The 16,570-nt window shown below is 46.1% G+C and overlaps 2 protein-coding genes across 3 annotated transcripts; both read left to right on the top strand.

The window, feature by feature from the left end:
- The first annotated feature begins 788 nt into the window (after nt 1–788).
- On the top strand, nt 789–4,329 carry LOC118511397 (dnaJ protein homolog 1-like). The gene has a single exon (XM_036054431.1). The coding sequence runs from the start codon at nt 1,219–1,221 to the stop codon at nt 2,260–2,262; it is 1,044 nt and encodes a 347-aa protein (XP_035910324.1). The 5' UTR covers nt 789–1,218; the 3' UTR covers nt 2,263–4,329.
- A 1,464-nt stretch (nt 4,330–5,793) lies between these two features.
- LOC118511387 (patj homolog) lies at nt 5,794–13,146 on the top strand. Of its 2 annotated transcripts, none has more exons than XM_036054406.1 (3): nt 5,794–6,585; nt 7,168–8,752; nt 8,833–13,146. In XM_036054406.1, the coding sequence occupies exons 1-3, from the start codon at nt 6,040–6,042 to the stop codon at nt 9,612–9,614; spliced, it is 2,913 nt and encodes a 970-aa protein (XP_035910299.1). In that variant the 5' UTR covers nt 5,794–6,039; the 3' UTR covers nt 9,615–13,146. The 2 variants fall into 2 exon arrangements, with proteins under 2 accessions (XP_035910299.1, XP_035910297.1); XM_036054404.1 differs by having other exon boundaries at nt 5,795–6,603.
- Nucleotides 13,147–16,570: the final 3,424 nt, after the last annotated feature.

The following is a 16,570-nucleotide window of genomic DNA, read 5'->3' as shown; positions in this document are numbered from 1 at the left end:
ACCGAAGGTCAACAAAATGTACCAACGCAACGAAACGCGGGTGACATTTGTGAGGAGGGCGGAGTATTTGTTTTTGATTTAAATTCAGTTATTTGTTCGCTGTGATTTAGGCGCAAGTTTTTAAGCTTCCGCAATCTTTGTGGCACCCATTTTTAGCAGATGGAACGTGCTGAATACGAAAGTGATTGCGCTGATTGAATTGAAAAAATAAATATAATTAAATATTTGTATCGTTTCGGATTGGGCCGCCCACTGTGGTGCGCCGCACGGACGGTTGACAGCATTTTGGCGGTAATATTGTGAGCTCGCGTCCACACGCGTGCAGCAATTCCAGCTGTTCGGGCAATTATGTTTCTCAAAATAATTTGAAGAAATGTGTCATAAATAATTAAGCATACTGTTCCAAAAACAACCAATACTATTTAGCACATCCACATGAACAATAAGGTTTATTGTGTGCCGCAGTAGTAGAAAAATAATCCAAACAAAACCTCCCAAGTGGTTAATATTCTCTGCTTTTTCAAAGTGTTCAATTTGAAAGCACTCATAAAAATGCATTATTCTTAAAAAAAGCCCGCTTTTTCTGAATTCTATAACAACTGCAAAATGAAATAAAAATCACATTAAATACCTGCCGCAAATTGCTGCTCGAATCCATCCATGGTCGAATTTTCAAGTCGCGCTTGACATTTGCGCTCAGATTTCGGCGTTGACAGCGCGGCTGAAGTTTCTGGTCGGTTCTAGTCGGGCTTCGAGAAGCATCTAGAAAAAATGTTTTCATATAAAGCTTCCGTCAGCGGCCACTGGGGAAGGTAATGAAACGCGAACAAGCAACAGGGAAGCAACCAACTCGTTTGTTGTTCCTGCAAAAGAGATAAAAGCAAAATCGTTCAGTGAAACAATACGTAATTTTTGTGCTGTGCAACGCAGCAAACCAGTGCAGTTGAAGAGAAAGTAATCTGTGCGTGTGTGAGAGAAAAAAAACATTTGAAACTCGTGAAATTGCAAAGTGCAGAGACTATCACAAGGGACGTTAAGCGGAAGGTGAAAAATTCCAGTCGAGAAAGGGGCTAACGGTGCCTGTGTGTCAGTTTCGAAGCAGAACGTTCTGGAACGTATCGACCGTCGGTAGTACGGTTCTTTGAGTGCGCAAGAACACCGTTAAGTAACAGTAAAACCAAAACCAAACCACACACTCACACAAAAGCGGCAGTGAAAATGGGGAAAGATTTCTACAAAATTCTCGGCGTGTCGAAAAGTGCGAGCGATGACGAGATCAAGAAGGCGTACCGTAAGCTGGCATTGAAGTATCACCCGGACAAGAACAAGTCGCCGCAGGCCGAGGAACGGTTCAAGGAGGTGGCCGAAGCGTACGAGGTGCTGTCGGATAAGAAAAAGCGCGACATCTACGACCAGTACGGCGAGGAGGGTCTGAAGGGTGGTGCCGGCGGTATGCCCGGATCGGCTGGTCAGGGCGGACAGTTCCAGTACAACTTCCACGGCGATCCGCGTGCCACGTTCGCACAGTTCTTCGGCACAAGCGACCCGTTCAACGTGTTCTTCGGTTCGGATGGTGGTGGCAACATTTTCCACCAGGAAATTGATGGCGATCCGTTCGGGTTTGATGGGCGAGGTGGTTTCGGTGGAGGCACGGGTGGTGCCTTCCGATCGCAGTCGTTTAACGTGCACGGTTCGCCGCAGCGAAAGCAAAAGGTACAAGATCCGGCGATCGAGCACGATCTGTACGTGTCGCTGGAGGACGTGAATACGGGCTGCCAGAAGAAGATGAAGATCTCGAAGATGGTGATGGGACAGGACGGTTCCAAGCGGAAGGAGGAAAAGATACTGAACATCAACGTGAAACCGGGCTGGAAGGCGGGCACGAAAATCACGTTCCCGCGCGAAGGGGACCAGATTCCGGGCAAAATTCCGGCCGACATCGTGTTCATCATCCGGGACAAACCGCACCAGTACTTCAAGCGCGAGGGCAGTGACATTAAGTACACGGCGAAGATTTCCCTGGGGCAGGCACTGTGCGGGACGGTGGTGAACGTACGGACGTTAAGCGGCGAAACGCTCACCATCTCGACGGTCGGCGAAGTCATCAAGCCACACACGGTCAAGCGTCTACAGAACCATGGGTTACCGTTCCCGAAGGAACCGAGCCGGAAAGGTGATCTGGTCGTTGGGTTCGATATCATTTTCCCGGATCAGGTGTCCTCCACCGCGAAGGAAATCATTTCGGATTTGTTCCCGATGTAAGTGAGAGAGAGAGAGAGAGAGAGAGAGAGAGAGAGAGAGCAGCGGCGATGACCCAACACGATACTGAAAACGGCACCCCCCACCCAACGAGCGCGCATCGTGATTCAATCCGTTATCCCATCCGATGAAAGCACCGCACATCAACACCATTCTCGAACGTTCCCGAGCCCGACAAGATGAGGGAGGGAGACGTTGGCGGATGTTCATGGTGGGGGTGATTCTCAATGTCGAGGCCAACGAACCAACAGGTGCAACTTGTCCGGTCCGGAGGCCACCAATCGTCCGGACGTCGCACACCAAGAATAAAGAGAAGAAGAAGGTTCTGGTAGCATCCACGGCAAGAGACCTTCGCCTCTAGTAGTGCGCTTTACAACCGATGAAGGAGAGCGATTCGAGACCCCCGGCTACGCGACGACGGGGGTTGCGGACGGATGTTGTTGTATGTAACGGTCCGCCAGCTGGAATGCAAGCACCGCACGGGAAAGAGGGCAGTGGGGTGGGGTGGTCCCGACTCCAACAATCCATCCAATCCCCACACACGCCCAGCACCGCAGCATACAGAGTAGTACACCCAGCGCCACGGAAGGGTCGTTTAAAATAAGAGATGCAACCGGGATGTGTGCAAATGTGTATCACTCAGCGTGTACGTGTGTATGTATATCTGTGGCAGTGAATTTTAGCGCCCTCTATTGGCAACAGTGCTTGGCAGGAGCGAAGATTCTAGAAGGAAGGGTGTGTGCGCATCGCGTGGTTAGTTCGTTGTTCGGGTTCAAACAGCTCATCATCATTTCGTCCGCATTTTGAGTTATACTATGGGGGTACAGGGCGCATTGTTAAGATTCCAAAGAGAGGGAAAACTACACCAAGAGTGGGAAGGGGGGTTGTGTGGTAGGCAGAGAAAATCACTGATATCGGGTGAGAAGTTCGTAGCAGGCCGTGATTTTTATAGGAAAAGCAAAAATGTCACGTGCGTGTCAGAAGGAGAGGATGTTGTGTAGAGAAAGAGAAAGCTAGCTTGGAAATATGTACCTTTGTTTTGTTTTTCCGTTAATAGTTATTTCAAATCCAAGGTAGGCACCGATGCGCGAGGGAAGTAAGGAAGGAAGAGAAGTAATCCCCTACGCTGGACGAGAGGACAGGGACAAATCGTTGTGTATATATATTACCTGGATAGGGATGCGTATATGTGAATGTGGGGAAGACTATTAAGGAAAAAGGGAGGGAAAATATTTGTTATTTAAGAAAAACAGCTTACTTTTTAGTTAATATTTTCGGGAGAGAGAGAGAGAGAGAGAGAGAGAGAGAGAGAGAGAGAGTAGGAAAACAACCATAACAGGACCGGAACTATGATCGATACTTTGCCAAATATTAGCACATACACAAACACATGCAACACCACACTATCCTCGTGGGTAGCGGCTAATTGGGGAGCTATACTCGATGTTGCAGCAAGGATGCATCTCCCAATGCGAGAGATGCCCATTTGTATAGTAGAAAGACTGAATTAACATTTGCAACATTGAAAGGATAAGGAAAAATGGTATTAAAACAGATTAACACAGAAAAGATGGGATTAAAATTAGCAGGACAGATGTTTCCACAATGGAAGCAGCAGATAGCAAGACAAAGAAGCAGCTCCTCCTTAGCCACACTAGGAACGCGATAGTTTCTACGTGTGTGTGTGTGTGTGTTTGTATGCGTGCTTGCTGTGAAACCGCAGGGCGAAGATAGTGAATGATGATGGGTAGATTCGTAATACTATTGGGTACGTTCTAGTACATGTCAAAGAATACCGAAAACAGAGAGGGTTGGAAAAGTAGGATTTAGTTTTTCCAACCCACATTTCCACCCCCCCCCCCCCTCCCACCACAACTTATCCTTTCCCTCCATCCTCCTATAGCTCTTTCCCCGCATGAAGCTGTGTACCATTTCGTGTATGATTTTAAGAACTTAACTCAAATTGAGATCGATTTTTTGTGTTGTGCGAAAGTTGTTAAGCTTACTTATTTCTAGTGATAAAATAAAACCACTCGAAAGCTTGTGAGAAAACATGCGGAAAGTTTAAAACGTTGCTCTTTTGGAGTTTTTAAAATTCTATGTTTCGCACATGAAAGAAATGATTTGAATTCCAGGGGGAAAAGCGGTAAGTTTGCCACTTGTTGATGTGTTGGTTGCTTTTGGGGGGAAAGCGACCTTTGTTTACGGCACCACGATGACCGCGATTAATCGAGGTGCGACGACAACGTTCGAGACACGTCGGTCAGCTGTTCCCCATCCAATCCCCATCACTGCGCGGGGTGGTTCGCGGCTTGTGGCATTTAATTTTTGCATTTTTTCGATCCAAATTTCCACCGTGCTGGGGCACGCTGGGGGATTGTTTTGGTTTCTTCTGCTTCGTCTTGATGGCTTAAAATAAAAGTACCGTTTTCGGAAGCAGAAGAAGAAAAGAGGGCGAACACTGGCGACGCGCATAATCGAGAAGGAACACGATCGATTACGCCATCAGGTGGTGGTAGTGGCATTTGGTGGCGTTGTTGCTAGTGTTGGGGCGTGTTCGATAGTTCGCCGCATCGTGTTGCGAGTGTGTTGTGAATGGCGCGGAATCACGTTGTTCGGGAAGGCTCGATTGCATTACGAGAGTAGTGCGAAAGCGAGCTAGAAGGGACACGCGTCACCAAAGGCACGTGCCGCGGCCCCACCGGGACACTCCATTTGGTCTGGTGGTTCGAAGCTGGCTGGAATGGTTCGCGATTCATGCTAATTTATTGTTGCACTGTCTCCTGGAAGGTTGTGCGCTTGCTAGAATGTAGAACGTTCTCTGGTAGGTGAAAGTACATTACGGGCATCCGCACCTTGTGTTTCCGTGTCCAGTACGCGTTTGGAACTGTGCCAACATTGAGGCAGCTAGTCATATCTATTTTTAGCAATTGACACCCAAAAACAGAACTCGCGACAAACAGGTTCTCCAGTCGATACATAGATAACGAAGGGCACGGAAACTATTTGTTTCTTATCATGAATCGTGGTGGTCATGAAGCATGGTCTAAATATCATTTAAAAATTACTCGCATTAGCTCTTGTTTTAGGTGGTTAAACAGAACACGCGGTTTCTTCATTTGCATAAATGGACAGACCGGTAATGAACCACATCTGCCTTCCTAGATTTCCTTTGGTAAAATTTAGTCTAGGAGTCAGATTTTCCTAAAAAATAGTTATTTTAGTTGTATTTGCAGTAGTGGCTTCTATTGGTCTTACTTTTATGACCGGTCACTTAAACAGTGGGTTTAAACTAAGGGTGAACCTTTTGCTTACTTTACGTGTGAATATTTTAATTGAGAAATCTATAGGGAAATTTAAACGACCATTTTCTAAGTTTTGTAAAATAACTAAGATTAAAATCAACGCCCAGTCGAATATACTGAAACAAACAATCCGATTCCTTTACCCCTTTGCTGAGCGTGCGAACCCTGCATTCATCTAGATCAGTGTCAACCGCCAAACGGACAGCTGTCAACGTCATCTGAGTTGACAGTTGTTTGTGTGTGTTTTTTTCTCCTCCCCCTGTGTGCACGTAAACACATAATTGGAAAGGAATTTGTGCTGCGCGTAGGAGAAAAAAGTGGTAAAAGAGGCGTATCTCTTGTAAAGACGACACAAAAGAGACATTCTAACACGGAAAGCGGAGTTCGTAAACAGTGTTCCGTTTAATGCCCAACTGCATTGGTGTGTTTCGGTAGCGTGTGTGTGTGTGTTTCTAGTGGCCGTAGTGTGTGGTGCATGCATGCGAACGCCAAGATGCATCTCTCCAGCGATGTCTCGAACGCGCTCAAGCACATCGAAATCATCAAGCAGACGGTCGAAGAGATGGAGCCCAACAAGCTTCAGCTCAACGTAAGCGACGACCTGAAGCTGGTGCTCGATTTGCTGCAGGATCCCGTCTTTCGCAACATCGTGCAGATCCAGGATTCGTTGGCCGAGCTGAACCATCAGATCACGCAGCACCCCTCGATACTGCCCGGAGACTTTGACATTGCCAACAGTGGTGAACTGGTGCTGAGTGTCCCGCCCGGGACGGATCTGTTCGACGCGGACTACCAGGATGAGCAGCGGGTTCCATCGGCTCAGATTTCGCCCGGAAGTCCCGGTCCGGGCGGAATGCTGGTGGTGTCGCAGCCAAAGCTTAATCTGCTCGACCATTCGCAGCTGGCCGGAGGGGTGGGATCGATGGGGCAGGCCGCAACGCTACAGCCACAGCCGCTGGATGCGCAACAGTTGCTGAACGCCTCGATGAAGCTGACCAACGAACCGTCGTCGCTGTTCGAGGTGCCTTCGATTGTTCAAGTATTTTACTGTTCTTTCTTTTCTTATCGTACCTTTCAAGGGCACGCACATTCACACACCGATGCACTTGTCACTGGGGGAGTAGATAATCGATTTTCTAATTTTAGCGAGAGAGGGAGAACGATTCCCCCCTTTTAAGCGATAGGAATTATTGAGGCAGATAATTGCTTACCTCATTAGCAGTTGAACGGTTCCACGTTTCATCGGCCATTGGGGAACGTGGATGCGAATCCCTAGCTCTGCAACGTGCCATCAGAATAACATGTTGAGCCTGATTGATAACCCATGAGTAGCGACCTGACCTATTTTATGCATAAGAGGACCTGAGATCAAATCGTTCAAATCTTTTTGTATCTCAAACATGATTTGTATCTATATTTGAGTCACATAATGCAGACAATTCGAGTAAAAACTGTAATACACACAAAGTTAAGCACAGAGTTCTGGAAGACCCTTAATTGATCACTTTTAGATAGCCTTTTCTCCCATTGGCAAGTGCATGTGGTGGTATCAAAAACTCTTTCAACTCCGTTTTGCTAATTTTCCCATTGTTTTCCATTTCAGGACCACCATCACAAACTTCATCCGGAGCAAACTGATCAGCACCCGCTCGGTGGACCGTTTGCCGATTCACCGAAATCCGTTCCGGAAACGATCGTTGCTGGCCCTACTCCAGCCGATTGGTCTCGCATACTCGACATCGAGCTGGTCAACGACGGTACCGGGCTGGGGTTCGGCATTATAGGCGCCCGTACAACAGGCGTCACCGTGAAAACGATACTGGCCGGCGGTGTGGCAGATCGCGACGGCAGGCTCAAGAGTGGCGATCAAATCCTACAGATCGGTGATGTTAATCTGCACGAGATGGTCTCGGAGCAAGTGGCGTCCGTGCTGCGCCAGTCCGGTACGCACGTACAGCTCGTAGTGGCACGACCCATCGATCCGGCAACGGTAGGACAGACCGAGTACGATCATTCTGCCATCGTGCCGACGGTACTGTTGGCAAACCCGCTGAAATTAAAACAATACCTAGCAGATTCTGGGTTCGGCGATATTTACGGGGTCTACTCAATCGCTAACCTAGACAGCCCCGGGCTGGACAATCCGTTCGGCAAGGAAAGCCCCCTGCCCGATTTCCCCGAAACGGAAGTGTTTACGGTGGAGCTGCGCAAGGATCAGAACGGGTTGGGCATTACGATTGCGGGGTACGTGTGCGAGAAGGAGGAGCTGTCCGGTATTTTCGTGAAGAGCGTCTCACCGGGCAGTGCGGCCGATCTGAGCGGCAAGATACAGGTGAACGATCGGATCATCGAGGTGGACGGTCAGTCACTGCACGGGTTCTCTAACCATCAGGCGGTGGACGTACTGAAGCAGAGCGGCCACGTAGTAACGCTCTGTCTCGAGCGCTATCTGCGCGGTCCAAAGTACGATCAGCTGCAGCAAGCAATCGCCGCGAATGAGATGAAACCACCAACGCCGGCCACACCACCGCCACCACTCGTGCCGACCGATCTGTCCAAGTACGGTAGCAACATTCTCGACATTTTGCCACCCCAGGCACTGCAACGCACTCAGGGGAAGGAGCACGAGCTTCTGGGTGGTGATGCTGAGGAAGATCTGGACGAGACCGAAATCGTCGGAATGGGTGGTGGTGACACATCGACCGTGCTTATCGGAGCTGCTGGCCACAAAAAGCTATCCCGCGCGAAAGATTCAATCGACACGCAGGAATACCGGGAAAAGATTAAGGAGGCAACGATCGTCGGTGATGGCAGCGTGCTGGAAGAACCGAACGTCCTTATGGACGCTACCAATCCGGTGGCAATCGCCCGACACCATCAGAATGCAGCCGTGAAGCTGCGCAGCTCGCTGAAGGGTGCTGCCACGGTGGAGGAAGCTGCCCAGGATCTGGACCCCGACAGCGCGTACATCGTGAAGAAGTGGACCAACATTCTGGGCCCGGAGGTGCAGATTATAGTGGCCAACATTCGCAAGTTTGCTGCATCGAGCGGGTTGGGCATTTCGCTCGAGGGAACGGTGGACGTGGAGGGTGGCAAGGAAGTACGTCCGCATCACTACATCCGGTCGATCTTGCCGGAGGGACCGGTCGGACAGAATGGACTGTTGCGTTCGGGAGATGAACTGCTCGGTAAGGGATTAGTTCAGATGTCGATTTGGAGGAGTGTGATTGCTGCATTCTGACATTCAATTGTTCTTTCCGCTTTTCAGAGGTTAACGGACAACGGTTGCTCGGCATGAACCATCTGAAAGTGGTCTCCATCCTGAAGGAGTTGCCGCAGGACGTGTGCATGGTGTGCGCCCGTGGTGATCCCGATCTGTTGCGCTTTACCGAGGAGCAGCTAATCAGCTCGCTCGAGCAGGACGCAGCTAAACGCAACACACAGCACCATCATCCACAGCTGCACGGCAGTTTAACACCATCGGAGCGGCTGGTAAAAGCCAAATCGGACGGCAGTTTGGCCACTACGAACGGTACCGGCATCGGTGGTGGTGCTGGCGGTGTCGGCGTAGGCGATGGATTTTCCAAAATCAAATCACGCAGTCTCGAACCCCTAACCGGGCTAGCCATGTGGAGCTCGGAACCACAGATTATCGAACTGATCAAGGGCGAGCGTGGCCTGGGCTTTTCCATCCTCGATTACCAAGACCCGCTCGATCCGAACGATACGCTGATCGTGATCCGTTCGCTTGTTCCCGGTGGTGTAGCTCAGCTCGACGGACGTCTCATTCCCGGCGATCGTTTGCTGTTTGTAAACGATACGATCCTGGAGAACGCTTCGCTCGATCAAGCGGTACAGGCGCTAAAGGGCGCACCGAAGGGCGTCGTACGTATCGGTGTTGCGAAACCGTTGCCGATGCAAGACTCATCCCTCGCCGGACCACCGTTCGCGGAGGAGAAGAGTGTGGCGGAAGGTGGGAACGGAGCGATGGGAGCTGCCGGTAGCGGTAAGATGCTGTCGCTCGCGAAGCCGGATATAATAATGGAATGAGGATGTTTAGTCATAAGCAGAAATGAATATGAGCGCTTTGCGGCGCTGTACCTCCGGCTGGACGCCCTGCTTGAGTTGATCGACGGTGCGACCAATGCCGAACGGTTTGTCGTTTAGTTCGGTACGGGTGCACGCCGTCTGCCTGCCCAACCAAACACAACCGATACCAACCAACCAACACCAACACCACGTCCACCAGCAATACTTGCAATCGCTACAACGGCACCTTGCAACAAGGCCACATGGGAAGCGAAATGAAGCAAAAGAGACCGCAAACAATGCACCACCACCTTTCCTCGCAAAAGCCTTTCTACAAAAAAGAAAAGGGGAACCCCTATCCTTTATGCGCTTGGCTTTTGGATTGTTACTTTTTCCGTTCTTATGACGCGCTTTTGTTGGATTGTGTTGGACACACCCTAGCCAAGATCGTCCCTTGCAGTTTTAGAGTTTCGGCTAAACGTTTGATAATGATTCGTCTTCCATTGATTGCTCTCTTATACGTTCACATCCACGTTACTATCATCGTACGTAGCCCGTGTTAAAAGAATAGGTTCATACTACCATTCATTATGCATAAAACATCCTCCCCATCCCGGGTAAATACGCTCCCGCCCAATGCACATTGCACCGAAACGATATTTGTTCGAAGAAAGCCGCCAAGCCAAACGGCATATCGTACTGGAGAGGAACTGGCACAGTATTTAAAAAGCTGTTAAGATGAAGCATTTTTTTTAGTGCAACAATTGCAATCATCCTTCAAGCACCCGCGCAAACATTTCAGAATTATATTTAAAAAATGGAAGCACCACACTAGTTAAACAGAGAAAGGCAGGGGTTGAAAGAGCACTTAAAGTACTTACGAAATACTACAACCATATTAAGGAGCCATTTTAACAGCACTTTGATGAAGCACTAAGCTACTAACACTTCTGTCGTTTATTCTTGACGTTGCGCACTTTGCACTTGAAAAAGGGAACCAAACCAAACCTTTAAAGGAGCTTATTTTTTTCCTGTTTCGTTGGAGCATTACAAGCATCGAGGTTTAGTTAATTGTTGTAGGAAAATTGGTTGACGTACCTTCGTATGGCGGTGAAAGCGAATTTAGTTAGCTTAATTGTTTTAGTTCAATTCTATATGAAACTTATGATATATTTTTTTAAGGATTTTTGTTCGAGACAAAAATGCATTCCTTTCTGGTCTGGTTGGAGCACGCAAACTGCAACTATACTCACGTTAACACACACACACAAACACGTATAAAATGCACCTCTTGGCAAAGATGAAATGAATGTAACCCATCACCAACCAACCGACCCACCTATACCACTACAAGGCTATCACACTTCACACGGCACCTGCACTTCACCATATTCATATCAAACTAGTGTGTAGAAAGATGACGAGCAATTCATATTTTCATCTCGTGTTTTTTTGGTTTTTCTCGGTTCTATCTCACTCTCACACTCTAACATGTTTAAGTGGAAAATTATCTATTTTCTTGTGCAGCCAATTAAGAGCTTCAAGCGTGCGTCTGCTTGTGCTTGAAAAGGTACTGACACACACTTATTTCAAATGTGTGTGTGTCTGTGTTATTTATAATTCATCCTTATCAAACTCGTTTGAAAAAGCTACAACGTGTCCTTTTAAAATATTTCTTCACTTTCTCCTAAACGAACACTTCACAATCTTCTCGCTCGTACCGCGCGATCTTACGCAACAGAGGACAACGCAAGCAAACAAATGCGCCAACAAGGACACTCAAAACAGGAAGCAGAACAGAAAAGCCAACGGTGGATTAATGATTTCTGACTTATGACGTTAATTGGATGAAAAGAGAGAAAAACAAAACAAATGGAAGATAAGGAAATGAAGATAAAAATACGAACAACACTTGAAACAATACTAAGAAAGCAGAACGAAAACGGAAAATTGCCTAAATTGAGTTGTAGGAAAAATAGGAAAAATAGACAGTAGCAACACAGTGAACATAGTGAACTCTAGTAAGAAGCAAAGTAAAACAGAGCAAAGTAAAACAAACATAATGGAAGAGAGGAAAAAGGCAAATGATGGCACCCGGGAGTAGAGCAGGTAGAACAGAATATAGAACACTAATCGTAAAAGTAGGATACGCATGAATGTTGTGCGCTGCAAGGAAGAATGACAGAACGTGGATGAACGTGGATGAACTCAGACACTGAATTCTTCACGTAGAATGAATCTCAACGATAAGCTGGTAGGCAAATGGGCGGCTATTTCCATTGGGGAATGTTTAGAACAGAATAGGACCTGTGTGTGTGTGTGTGTAGTATACCTGCCTCCTCGGGTATCGCGTTGGCAGTAGATGAGGTGCAGTGAATTAGGGAGTGATCGGATTGAAGTCACGGTTTGATTCACTTCTACTATTAGAAACAATCACTTAGCCTACCGTAGATAGCAGAAGATCGCATGCAAATCGTGCGGAGGGTGTTCTTATCGGTGAACTAACCATCCGTTACTGTATCCGTCGGTACGATTAGAAGACGCTACTCGATCTTATCTACGGAAGACGTCGGATTATCTCTGTTGACTTGTGCATGTGTTTACGTTCTACGTCATGGCGGAAGATCAAGCTTCCATTCCCTGTTTAGATTTGTCTCTCCCTGCTACTTGATACCTAGTAGTGTTGGAACTTACATTCCAAAACCTTCTTTCTTAATGGGTATTTACATATGTGTGTGGGAAAGAGTTGAAAGATCAACGTGTTAGCTTAAAAAAGGTAGTTTTGAAACTAAATGAACATTCCATCAAGCATATTGTTGCGAAAAAGTATTACCAGAGAAAGCAGCTTATGCTTTCTTCTCACAACCCTCATTACTATTTGATAATCTCGCAAAAGAAGGACTTTATAGAACATACTGTACTTACATTGATAAACAAATATTTTGTTATAAAACTTAAAACAAAAACCTGAACAACAAGAACACCAACGATGATCATCGTATCAGCGCGATCATCATCGCATCTATGAGTCCCTGTCCGGTGGAGACGACATCAGAGTGACATCGGCCAAGCAAGTATATCATACTGCCCTGCTCCCTCCCCCCACATCTTGCTTCCCCCTTCCCCTCCCCACCAAACACTCTTGCCCTGCCTCAACATACTGATAACGCGTAGATCAGATCCTCTCCCGTACGATATCTTTCCCCAGCGGTTATTATGTCACCTACACTTCCTACTAGCTGGAAGAGGAAAAAAGGATTTATGGTCAAAGTGTGAAGGTCGGGAAACCAACCGGTAGCATGTATCTGGGAGAGTGTGAAAAACGAAAATGTGTTTTACGTATTTGTTGAAAGTTTTGAAAAGTGAACGAGCAAAAGGATCGATTGCAAATATTTATGAAACGCGTAGTGTAGCGACATTCCATCACAATTTGTACGGTTTAGTTTAGTCAGTTGCAAAGACAAATATATATATAGTTGTATTTTATAAATATATTGAATTGAAGTGGATGTATATGATATATGAAGTTTAATAAATTTGTCTCATAAAGTAATGGCTGCGTTTAGTAAATGAGGTGCCGTGAAGGTTATACTAAAATCTTATTTAGTATGCGAAATTGAAAGTGACATTTATACTAGCTTTTAATAGTCTTTCGACTAATCATGACATGCGTGTCAGCCTTTCCGCCATTATTCGTTGTGCGTTAGTGACAGTCGGAGCTACTAAGTTGCATCTATCAACACAGCTGACAGTGCGGAATCGATGCGGAAGAAAGGAGCCTGTGAGCGTAAATCTTGCTCGTACCCTGAACTTGCCCCAGACAAGCGGTCATCAGATAAGATGAGTGGTTTACCGCACAGCTCGCGGATATGAATCATGTTAGTATGACACTGTGATGAATCAGTAGCGTTTATAGCACGTCATATGTGCGGGAGCTTCCGTTCTGGCACCTGGGTCGCTTATCTAGCATGCTCTGAAGGTAACACGCATCCGCAGTACAACGGTTGCCGGTGAGCCGGTAGAATAGCTGTTGGCAGTGCAGCGTGTGAAGTAACCATGTGTGGCCGGTGCTTGGTAGTGTACTGGTGCGAATCGACGGTACAGGTGATTACGGAATGTTTGGTGAAAAGTTTTCTCCTAGAGTGGTGTGATTTCCCCGTTTGATGATAGCGGTAAGTGGATTTTTCGTTCATTACTTGTTTAGCTACTACAGTTAAAGTTGTCCTGTTGAAGGATTTGAAAAAAAGACCTTCTTTCGAGAATTTAGGATGGAGTTATCTCCTAACTATTTTCCGCATTTGAAAATTTTCTATGATTAGTAAAACACATGCGTATAACAATCAACTGAACCTTTTAGACAAGAAGGTTTCTTCTTCTTCCTTGGTGCTACAAACTATACAGGCCTCGGGCCTGCCATGTCTGGCTTCCTGTAACTTGATTTTATTCGTAGCTGGATAGTCAGTCCTACGTACAGGGAGGCGGTCTGGATGGGATTTAAACCCCGGTCCTGCCGTATAAAGACCGGTGCCGTTTTCGCCACTACCGGGCCGCCCTGCACGAAGGATTATTCTCTACTATTTATAGTATCCTAGTTCTTCACTGTTCTATAGTGTTCTTCACCAACTTCGCTGGCCAATAGAGGATTTGTGCTCTGTTTATGATTAGATCAGGGTGTTTGCAATTTTTGAAGAGTTGAAAACCATCTGATACTTCAGGTGTCGATCAAAACGAAGTAAAATGGAATAACTTAGCCCAATTTAGTAGTAAAATGTTCTTGAAGTAGTAGTGATCGTGAAGCCTGTACGCCTGGCCAGCAATCAAGTATTGTCTAGGTCATCGTGAGTTTTAGCAAGCCATAACCTAACTTCTATTTATCCTTATCATAGTTCTTCATCATTCTAGAATGACCTTATAGTAGACCTGCCAGGGATACTAAAGACCTCTAGAATTATGTAAAGACGTATTAAGTAAATAACTGTGAGAATCAACTTTTTTTTGTTAATCCTGGTATTAGCATACACTCAAGACCTAGTCACCTAAGACCTCAAGACCTAGACCTTCTAATCACCCTCAAGAGCTAGACTTACTAGTGAATATCGGCTAGAAGACTCTCTGTTGTGATATATTCCAAGATTCTGCATATGATTCTTGGAGTGTATTACAGCAGAGACTATATCAGCTACTTGATAGGTGATGGGTGCACCTGTATCTGCTCTTGTCTCCAATATTTACTATTTTAATTATCTGGACCAAAAATCCTCAAGTTATCATGATTTATTTTTCTTCACTTCTTTTGCAATACCATCAAGCCTCTGTGGCACATATCAATTTCCCGAAAAAATACTTCCCTTAAAAAAACCAGGGTTGTTCCGGTTCAATTCTAAGTGAGCGTTACAAAAGTGTCGATCCAACTTTACGAAATTAGCGAAATTGAATTCTAGTGCGTTTATGTGAAAATGCGCTTATGTGCCGTCTCGCTTGCCCATTGTCCTTCCACGGGGAGGGCTACTACGGCAAGGGTCACCGAACAGTAATTCAATATTTATCATTTTTTTATGATATCTATGGGTGTGAAGATACGCCCGCGAACATTTTATTCTCTAGAGCGTACAAGAAAAAGTGATTCTCTTTTGTCACCCCATCATTACTGTGCGCTGACCAATCTCCGTATCGAGGTGCCGCTAAACCTCCTCAGGAAGATGCTGGTAATAAAGATTGTTTTCGACTTCCATGCTGTAGTAGGGGTGGGACGCGGTTCAACTGAAAAAGGCAAAAGACGAAGGCGGTGGTTCTGCGTGTGTTTTTTATGCTCAAGTAACAACTCAAAGCTATTGCGGTGCTATTTCTTTTCTGTCACCTTCGGGATAGCCGGATAATAAATGGGGATAAGTTAAGTTCAGCAAATTGAGAAATATTTCCTGCAGAGTTTCGGAAGCATTGGAATACATGTAAGAGTGATTGACCCTTAACTTGCTTTCGATGATTGAATTGGGTGACTGATAGGAGGCAAGGGTGCATGAAGTAATGCTTTGTGCAATAAATTAAGTGAGAGAAAATTTTTACAAAAATGTGAAAATTTAACAAACATTTGCGGAAAAGAAAGAATTTCCGAGAAGAAAAAAAATCAAAAATATATTTTTAAATTTAAACTAGTTTAGCTCAAAGGCAGGTCAGATGTCAGGTCAGTTTAGCGAAGGACTCAAACTTATTCTTTTACCAAATAAATTGTACACCAACGTATACATTTTTATAAAAAAATCTATCTCAAGGGCATTTATTAAAACAAACTTTTTTAATTATTTATTGTAACTAAAGCATAAAACCTTCAACGCATGTTTGCTACTTTGGGGAAAAAAATCTTCAACCGAGAGCTCTTTAACATATAGGACAAGGAAACAAGCAATCAACAGAAGCGTCTACTAAGTATAAGAAATGATAAAGCAATAAAAGTGTTGATGAGGTCATCGCCAACATAAAGGAAGACACATCGAATGTCATCGTGGACAAGACGACACATCCCTGGTTGTTATTGGTTCGTTAAGGGCGAATGGAAAACCGACACATCCACTTGCCCTTTAGGTCAATCTGCATCATCCCACACACACACACACACACACTGTCTATCTCTCGATTGGTCTTCGGCACTATCGAATACGGTCCTTCACCACAGGATCTACCATAACTCGTCCCGGATTTCGTCAGGGCCAGGGCCAGCGAAGTAAAAAAACATACCCACATAATAATCACACTAACAGGAAATAGGAAAATAAGCCGATTTGCATCGGTTGTTGACAACGTTATGGGATCTTCTCGGCCCAGAAGCTCAGCTCAGCCGGAAATGTCCGGGGTGAAAAGCGATTGCCATCCCGACGGCTTTTCCCGACGGCTTCTTTCGCGCGCTGATGATAGCGACAATAAATATGACCGCCATCAACAAACCAACACGTGACGCGCGCGGTCGGGGGATCAAAGGACAC

The sequence above is a fragment of the Anopheles stephensi genome, chromosome 3 (assembly GCF_013141755.1).
Source record: "Anopheles stephensi strain Indian chromosome 3, UCI_ANSTEP_V1.0, whole genome shotgun sequence".
Taxonomy (NCBI): Eukaryota; Metazoa; Arthropoda; class Insecta; order Diptera; family Culicidae; genus Anopheles; species Anopheles stephensi.
The sequence above is the reverse complement of the archived record's forward strand: the minus strand, read 5'-3'. Positions and strand labels throughout refer to the sequence as shown.

What these genes read in the sequence shown, in the direction of transcription:
- LOC118511387 (XM_036054404.1), top strand. Translation starts at nt 6,040, where the DNA reads ATGCATGCGAACGCCAAGATGCATCTCTCCAGCGATGTCTCGAACGCG. An exon ending in AGGTGCCTTCGATTGTTCAA is followed by an intron (nt 6,604 to 7,167) that starts GTATTTTACTGT and finishes TTTCCATTTCAG; the next exon opens with GACCACCATCACAAACTTCA. An exon ending in TTCGGGAGATGAACTGCTCG is followed by an intron (nt 8,753 to 8,832) that starts GTAAGGGATTAG and finishes TCCGCTTTTCAG; the next exon opens with AGGTTAACGGACAACGGTTG.
- LOC118511397 (XM_036054431.1), top strand. Translation starts at nt 1,219, where the DNA reads ATGGGGAAAGATTTCTACAAAATTCTCGGCGTGTCGAAAAGTGCGAGC.